The sequence below is a fragment of the Humulus lupulus genome, chromosome 6 (genome assembly GCF_963169125.1).
Source record: "Humulus lupulus chromosome 6, drHumLupu1.1, whole genome shotgun sequence".
Lineage (NCBI taxonomy): Eukaryota > Viridiplantae > Streptophyta > Magnoliopsida > Rosales > Cannabaceae > Humulus > Humulus lupulus.
The window spans coordinates 17,507,415-17,516,473 of NC_084798.1; the positions used below are offsets into that span (position 1 = coordinate 17,507,415).

The 9,059-nt window shown below is 29.6% G+C and overlaps 2 protein-coding genes across 2 annotated transcripts; one reads left to right on the plus strand and one right to left on the minus strand.

Moving 5' to 3' along the window:
• The first annotated feature begins 1,489 nt into the window (after positions 1 to 1,489).
• LOC133783857 (probable dehydrin LEA) lies at positions 1,490 to 2,767 on the plus strand. Its single transcript, XM_062223470.1, has 2 exons — positions 1,490 to 2,060; positions 2,406 to 2,767. Exons 1-2 carry the CDS (start codon positions 1,542 to 1,544, stop codon positions 2,631 to 2,633), a joined length of 747 nt encoding a protein of 248 aa, XP_062079454.1. The 5' UTR covers positions 1,490 to 1,541; the 3' UTR covers positions 2,634 to 2,767.
• A 1,700-nt stretch (positions 2,768 to 4,467) lies between these two features.
• On the minus strand, positions 4,468 to 7,450 carry LOC133784773 (receptor-like protein EIX2). Its single transcript, XM_062224047.1, has 4 exons — positions 6,834 to 7,450; positions 5,884 to 6,662; positions 5,375 to 5,797; positions 4,468 to 5,189 (listed from the first exon to the last, which is right to left on the minus strand). Exons 1-4 carry the CDS (start codon positions 7,448 to 7,450, stop codon positions 4,468 to 4,470), a joined length of 2,541 nt encoding a protein of 846 aa, XP_062080031.1.
• Between the last annotated feature and the right edge of the window lie 1,609 nt (positions 7,451 to 9,059).

Genomic DNA, 9,059 nt, shown 5'->3' on the forward strand with positions numbered 1-9,059 from the left:
ACCGATTTAATCAAATTACTCTCAATCATGCGAGTTATATATTATATATAACTACTGACAGTTTAGTCATATTGAATTTTTTTTTATCAATTAGGATACTAAATATCTATGTTTTCAAAATACAGAATACTATATAAGTATTATTGAAAACAGAAGACACCAGAACGATCCTTTGTAAAAACAAAGATTACCAAATTATTTTTCACTGTCACACTGCCTTAGCTCACCTGGTTTATATATTACATATAGTTTCTTTGAAATACAATTTAACTCTCTTCAAGGAAAAACAAAAAAACAAATTAAGTTCTCTTTCCTCAACAGCAGCCTTTTTGAGGAAGGTATACTTTATTCACTTACTTTATTTTCTTACAAAAACCCATTCTTAATTATTGGTTATTCAAGTGGCTTATAAATATAGGAAGTGGTTATAACGCATCATTTTTTTTACAATATTAGTGTATCTTTCACATATTTGTGTAAAAATCATATTACGTTCTATATAAGAAGCATATTTTACGAGTAGAGTAAACAAACATCCTCATTATGCTTCTTATAAAAACCACAATATTATAAAAGTCACGCGAGATACAGTTATATTGACTAGTTAGTTAATAAATCTATTGTTACATTATATTATATTACTGAAAGTATAAAAAAATTATGATAACTAAAAATAAGATTTGAATAATTAGTTACATGTATATTTATTTTACGAAAAGTAATGGTTGTGTTTGGTAAAATTTTTGTTTTTGAATTTTTTAAACACAAAAATGGAAATATTATTTTTATTTTTAAAAAATAAAAAATAATAAATGCGTTTGATAACTTTTATTTTTATGTTTTGTTTAGCAATATAAAATGAAGTGGTGATTTAAAGAAGAGAAGAAAAAAAAAACTAAAAGTTGAAAACAATTTAAAAAAAAATTGAAAGTAAAAATTTTCTATTTTCAGAATTTAATAAATTTTGTTTAAAATTTAAAATAATAAAAAATAAAAATAAAGTTACCAAACACTATTTTATATTTAATTGTCAAATTTTTAATTAATTAAACGAAAAACTATTTTTTTAATGATTACCAAACATCACCAATAAGTTTAAATTCTATTTTCCATACTATGAAATTCTTTATATAACTACAATATACATTATACACAAAATAAAATATGCCCAAAATTATCTAAATATCAAAAACATAAATAAAGTATACATCCAAAAATAGAGTTTGCATCATAAAATTTTCCAAAGAACATACTAGATTTTTCTTTTTTATTTAAAAAAAAAAGAAACAAAATTATTTCTCTTATTTTCCGAACTGAGAAGCATATATATCCAAACATTGAAGAAAACACGTGTGAACTGAAAAGTGAAACGTGGCATCTTCATGATAGCTTAACGACACGTGTGAAACAGCGGTTACATGCATGAAACACTGATTCTCTTCCCTATCTCCACCGTCGATACAAATATATACAGACACGCACACGCATATATACATGTATATACACTTTGAATTACGAAGATCGATATAGAGAAGAAGAAAATGGCAGATTTACTTGACGAGCACGGCAACCCTATCCTCCTGACCGACGAACAGGGCAACCCAGTTCGTTTGACAGACGAGCACGGCAATCCTATGCACCTCACCGGCGTCGCAATGACACGCGCCACCGCTGAGGGAGTCGAAGCTGGAACGGGCAAACACTCCACCACAACCGATCCATGGACACGCGGAACCACCGAAACCGGCACTGGGACGGGCTATCAGGCCACCAAAACCGATACTTCGTGGCCACACGCCGCAACCGGAACCGGCACTGGGACGGGACACCAGGCAACCGAGCCGTGGCCACACAGCACCACTGGATCCGGCACCGAGGGGGGATACCAGCCCATCAAAAGTGATCCGTGGACCGGCGGCGCCACCGAAACTGGCACTACTGGGACCACAACGGAGCTGTTGCCGGTGATCGGTGAACAGCAGCGTCTGCGACCCGAGGAGGAGGAGCGGCGCAAGGACGAGACCGGTGCACGCCGTTCCGGCAGCTCAAGTTCGAGCTCGGTTAGACTGCTATTTCTCATTGAGTTATATATAGCTTCGATCGTTTTGAACTTTTTCAAGAGAAACAGATTTTTTAAAAGAAAATATTTGGTTTGACTTAATTATCAGTTATTTTGTTGTTTGACTTGTAATAAGTGGTCTTCACGGGTAAATATTCATATTGCCATACTAATTGAGATCCTTATATGTAATAATTCATATCGATAAAATTTTATTGAACATATTTAAGTAAATATGTAATACATATACCAACAATTTTTATTTCGATAAAACAGAGTACTGACCAATTGTTTACCATATTTATAAATATTTGATCTTTTTAATGTGTGTGTGTGAATGGTGCAGTCGGAGGATGATGGAGCCGGAGGAAGAAGGAAGAAGAAGGGATTAGGGACCAAAATAAAGGAGAAGCTGAGTGGAAAACACAAGGAGGATAAGCCATTAACAATGGCTGCTGCTACTACTACTACTAGTACTACTACTACACAGCTCCATACTCATGAGAAGAAAAGCGTCATGGAAAAGATCAAGGAAAAGCTCCCCGGTCATCATTCTCATTCCCAGCAAAATTAGTATTAGGCAAAATGTTTTTCTGGTGTGTGTAAACATAACATTCCATGTTAGTGTCATCATCTTAATTTTTTTTTTTTTTTTGGGTTTTGTATGTTTTGTTTATTTGTCGTTTGGAATGCATTGTCAAATTTGTGCCTTTTTTGTGTTATCAAATATTTTATATGTATATAAAATAAAAATGTAGTTTGTTTATGAAATTATTAATTATTTGATTATATATGCTTATACAAGCATTCAATAAGTACGATATTTTTTCATACGATAAAACAAAGCTTATTCCTTATTTAGTTGTAATGGGTTAAATCCGCCTTAATTAGAGAACTTTAATGCAGTCGTAATTGCTGAAGAGTATTATATAGAGACGTTGGAGACAACATTGTCTTCTATTTTTTTTTAAATAATATTTTTTTCATATCTTATGTATGTTTAGGTGTTACTACAAATGAATATCACACTATTCATTGTTTTCAGTCTATGAATAGTTTAATTTCTTAAATTGATCTTGGGTAAGTGTGATGCTTAATGTCACTTTCCTCATGTGCATTTTTTTTTTAATTTGTTTCAATTTACTGATGAGAGAAAGTACATCACGGGAAAAGCTAGTTATACATTGATTAATTAATTTTATTTTTCTTAAAACATGACAATGAAAACAGTTTACTGGAAATTTAAATAACCAAAGTTTACAAACTTATTTCTCAATACATATATAGTCAAAAGCATCAGCTACTAAAAACAAGGATTGAAAAACTAGGACTCTTCATAATACAGATTATTCATCAAATGCTTCATGCTTGACTTAAGAATCCTTGCAGTCTAAGTCTGATCTGAGGGATCTAATGAGAAAAGAAAACATGAAAGAAACATATATGAGAAAAAACATAATCTTGTTTAGTTTTAAGAAGGCCAATTTTGTTTTTTTTTAATAAAGATTAGACTAAAATTCATACATAATACATATATCTCTTTTAAATAACGTAAAATTTTAACTTTAATGTAATATTTTAAATATTTAAGGAAATAAATATATTTTTAAAACTAATTAAAAATAGATATTTATTAATTATATTAATATACATTCAAATATTATAAAATTTCATTATTATAATAATATTTATTATTAAATATTTGATAATAATATTAATATAAATTTAAATGTTATAAAATATTTTTATGATAATAATATATAATCCTAATTTTTTTACTAGTTATACTAATATGAATTTAAATATTATAAAATATTATTATAATAATATTTAATATATTTAATACTATAAATATTTTGGTTTAATTTTTCATTTAATATGTTTATGTCATTCTTTTAAATATAATATTGTTTATTTATTTGAAATTTATATGACAATGATATAAATTTAATAAAAATAATTAATAAATTCTATAAACAAAACTAAACACATGTGTATTATACGTTACTTGTATCTAGTATAAATGTATAAATTTTACACACATATATTAAAGATTTCTCTTCCAAATAAATCTATGGTGCTATAAAAAAAATAGAATTAAGTTGGAAACTACTAAGGAAAATTTAAGAAATATTTTATCTCATAATCTAGTATTTTAGAGGAAAATGCAATGTCTACCCCTTAGTGGCTACTGCATTTTGGCACATGCATTCCATAAATATATATATATATATACATAAATATAAATATAAATATAAACAAAGTTATAATTTAATTAGACTGAATTTTCGAATAAAAATATCATATAATAATTAGAGATGAGAAATACCATTAATATTATACGTACTACTAACCTGTCAATCCAAGCTAGCTTTCTCCTCAACACAGTCCCTTTGATAGAATATTTCTTACGCCATGAACATAAAGTAAGAATTTCTCCAATAATAGTTTATTATCACAAAATTGATACAGACTCCACAAAATCCAATAGTGAATCCAACCCCAATCCCTTTATAAAACCACGACAAGTTAAACCATGTTTCATCTTCTTGATCATGAGTTGAAGCCAAAAAACCATTTGGTGAAGTTCCACTTTCATGCCAATCGGTTAGAGGAGGCCCATAGAGTCCATGGTTCAATGTATATGCAGAAGCATTGAAACTTTGTAGTTGATTGTTTGTAGGGATTTTTCCTGACAATTGGTTGTTTGACAAATCCAAATGATCCAGAGGAGATAATTCCGCCAAGCTTTTGGGAATTTTACCAGAAAGCTTGTTATGAGACAAGTCCAAAGAGTCCAACTTTCCCAAGTTCCCAATATTTTCAGGAATGTCTCCACTCAACTCGTTCCGTGATAGGTTTAACTGAGTCAATTCCACAAGACCCGTCAGTTCAGCTGGAATCTCTCCAGTCAATTTATTACTCGATAGATCAACAAGTCTTAACAAACCAAGAATACTTTGATATTTATATTCTACTCCTTTCCAAATAATTTTTGATGAAAGACTTGGAGATTCTATCTTGGTACCTGTATAAACTGAGTGGACCATTATTGTGAAACTCACCCCAATCTTGGTACCTGTATAAACTGAGTGGACCATTGTTGTGAAATTCACCCCAATCTTGGTACCTGTATAAACTGAGTGGACCATTGTTGTGAAATTCGCAAGGCATGAAGGAATAACACAACTTAAACCATTTGAGGAGAGATCCAGTATTTGGATATGAGAAAGATGACAGAGATTCAATGGGGTATGTTTCCAACAAATTTATTTGATTTCAGATTAAGAAAAACTAATGATGCAAATCTTTTACCAATCCATGGCGGTATTGTTCCTTCCAAACTATTCCATCCAAAATCCAAAGCTCGCAGATTAGTACAGTTCTCCAATGTAGAAGGCAAAGCTCCTGAAAAGTTATTGTTCCCCAATTGTAGAAATTGAATATTTGTCAAACTTCCAATGGAACTTGGGATCTCTCTTGAGAAGTCATTGTAATCTAACTTCAGAATATTTAGATTGCTGTTGAAATTCCCCCAACAATCAAGAAGGCTTCCGAATAATTGATTATTGGACATGTCAAGAATTACTGTTGCCGCATCTTTTGCTTCACATAGAAAGAAGCTGCAACTAGTGAAATTATTATGGGAGAGATTTAAATTGGATGCATTGGAGAGAGAAGATGGAATAGAACCATGGAATTGATTGAAACTCAAATCAACTACTGTAGTATCAGCACCTATCAATGGAAAATGTGGCAAGGTACTATAAAGATGATTGAAAGACATATTTAAGTGTCGCAACCTGGATGATATATTACTGAACCAATTGGGAACAACACTAGAAATATCATTATCTGAAATGTCAAGATCGATGAGTTGTGATTGAGTTTGTAGCCAACTGGAAATTGTGGACCTAACTTGCAAGATGCGAGTAATATGGTTTTCAATTGAAATGGAGGAACCCAATTGGAGTTGAATTTCAATCTCAAATCTGAGTTATAGGAAAAAGATAGACTCTCCAATTTGGGATACTTAATTAGGTTCACTTCGGAGATAACCCCAACTAGAGAGTTTGAAGAGACATCTAAAAACTCAAGATGAGAAAGGCCACCAATAATACTCTCAGTTGAAGTACCATTAAACCTATTGTTACTTGCATAAAAATATGTCAAGTTTAGCATTGATGAAAGATCAGGTAATGGTCCTGTGAGTTGGTTGTCATACAAATGCAATGTTTCAAGACTTGGAAATTGACTCAAGTGGCTAGGAAAAGTACCTTCCAACCGATTATAAGCAAGATCTAGCACTTTCAGATATGGGAATGTGTTTTCAGCATCCTCAAGAATTGACCCACTAAGTTGGTTGTCATTTAAAGATAAAGTCTCAAATGAATTCTTGGCAGAACATGCTAGATTTTCTAAAACATTATGTAAGGTACCACTAAGGTTGTTTTCAGATAAATCTAAGAAGTGCATGCTGGAAAGATTCCCCAAGGACTTTAGTACTCCATTTTCAAGTTCAGCTATGTTTCCAGACAAATCAACTTTTGACAAAGATTTTTTTCCTCTAATGGAATCTGGAAATAAACCATCTATGATGTTACTTGATATAGTAAGTTCAAAAAGATTATTACTTGAGTTTAAAAACCAAGTAATTGCAGTGGGATGTATTGGATTATAAGAAAGTGTGAGAGTTTTTAGAAAATTAGACTAATAATTCGAATGTGAAAGAGATGAAAGATCCACTTTGGGAAGTAGACAATTTAATAGGTACAAGTCTGATAAGAAAGGTGGCACTCTAAATGATTGAAGCCCTGCTTTAGTAAAATTGGCCTCAAGCAATGCAAAGGTCTTCAAAGAAGTGAGACGAGAGAGCCACTCAAGACTAGCAACATATATACTATCATTATAAGAAAGAACAAGATACTGCAATTTGGTAAGATTTCCAAGCTCAGAGGGAATAACACCACTAATTGGATTACCTGAAAGGTCAAGAAGGGTGAGAAGTTTGAAAGAACCAATACACTTGGGAATTCGAGTAAAGTCATTGCGAGATAGACTCAAGTAATTCAAGTAGTGCAGCTCAACCAAGGAGCAACCAATCTCACAACCTAGTTCTCCCCTATAACCAGCATAATCAATAGCAACGACATGATTGGTTTGGCCATCACAAGTGATTTCTTCCCAGTTACAAAAGTTTTGGTTGGAACTATCAGTTGCCCAAGGGAGAAGGTTACCTGGATCAGCAACTCTCTTAAAGCTGAGGAGAGCCTCTTTCTCCTTCTCTATGCACTGACTGCCTCGATCACCATCATCACACCGTACATGAGCAGCGGTGGTAAGCAAGAAAAGAAGCCACACTACTAATACTATTATTCTCATAATCCTCATTATTATAATGGAATAATAACAATTAATCAATGTACTCAAACTATATATGGAAAGTGGAATCATCCGAACAAATCTATATTATTTATATATAACTGTATATCTATACTCTAAATGACTGCTCTTTAGATAATCCAAATAACCAAATTACCCTCCGATATTCCAATTTGTATATTACGTCCAACTACCAACTCTTTAAGGCACACTTACCACCAAACTCATAATTGTTGGAATTTAATTCTTTTTCTTGTCGTATTTACAATTATTCTTTTTCTTTTATTTTCTTAGATAATTGATTATTTGTACCTCTTATCTTGCACACATTGTTTTTATTTTATTTTTAAATTTTTTGGTAGTACATAAATTATTTAAAAACAATAAACCTGTGAATATTATGTGGGAAATAATGTATTTTTTATATGGAATTGGGGAATATATCAAAATAATTAATACAATTGGTAAAAGGGAAAAAAAATCTCAAGTGGGTAGATAATATAATTTTTTTGCGATTTTTTTGTTAACTTTAACATAATATTGCAAATATTTAATAGAGTATATCTTTAAAATTATTAAAAATATATATTTATTAATTATATTAATATAAATTCAAATATTATAAAATATCATTATTATAATAGTATATAATATACAAGAAATTAGAATAAAATTTATTTTTTATGAAAAATAAAAAAACTTATTCTCCAATTATAAATGTGTTTGAATAATATCAAATAATTTTTTATACATTAAATAATATAGTTTATGATCTAAAATGTTATCATAATTTTTTTTTTTAAAAAATCATTAACAATGTTTATGTTTAATTTTTCCTTTTAATATGTTTATGTTAGTCTTTTTTATATAATATTATTTATTTATTTAAATTTATATGGCAATCATAAAAATTTAATAAATATATTTAATATTTTTTTTAAAATAAAACTAAACAAATGTACATTGCACATTTCTTGCACATAGCAATAGGTAAATTAAGAACTTGACCTTGACTTTGACTAAAAGATAAAGACCTCGACCTAAATTTGTAGGAGCTTAAAATTCACTAAGATTGTGTTTGAAGCTTGGATTTCAGTAAGAAAAAAAAGTGGAGGGATTTAATTTTAAGTTCAAAATGGGGGGAAAATTAATTGAAGTAAAAGTGAGGGAAAAATTGTAAGCAAAATGCATTGGATCTCTTGATTCATGAAAAAAAAAATGTTATTTTCCCCTTAAACTATAACACTTGTAAATTTTTTCCCCTTCCGTCCAAAATAATAACGGTTTGCTGACGTGATAATTAATTTTTTTTAAAGTAATTGTTTAATTAATTAATTGATTTTAAAATAGAATAAATAAATAAAAATCATTTTAAAAAGTAAAAAATTAATAAAAATTTATATTTAAACTATATTAAATATTATAAAAAATCAATAAACATATTTATTTTAATTCAAATATAATTTTGAAAAAACTAAAATCAATATTTCTAAACTAAATTAAATTAAAAACTCAACCAAATATATATTTCAAACGTAGATAATAAAACACATTTAGAAAATAATCAAGCAAAAAATTAAAGATTTTAATTTAGTTTAGTTCAGAGTATAACTTAGTT

Coding starts and splice junctions, on each gene's coding strand:
- LOC133783857 (XM_062223470.1), top strand. CDS start 1,542: ATGGCAGATTTACTTGACGAGCACGGCAACCCTATCCTCCTGACCGAC. Junction 2,061..2,405: donor GCAGCTCAAGTTCGAGCTCG/GTTAGACTGCTA, acceptor TGAATGGTGCAG/TCGGAGGATGATGGAGCCGG.
- LOC133784773 (XM_062224047.1), bottom strand. CDS start 7,450: ATGAGGATTATGAGAATAATAGTATTAGTAGTGTGGCTTCTTTTCTTG. Junction 6,663..6,833: donor CCACCTTTCTTATCAGACTT/GTACCTATTAAA, acceptor TACTATATCAAG/TAACATCATAGATGGTTTAT. Junction 5,190..5,374: donor AACAATACCGCCATGGATTG/GTAAAAGATTTG, acceptor CAGTTTATACAG/GTACCAAGATTGGGGTGAAT.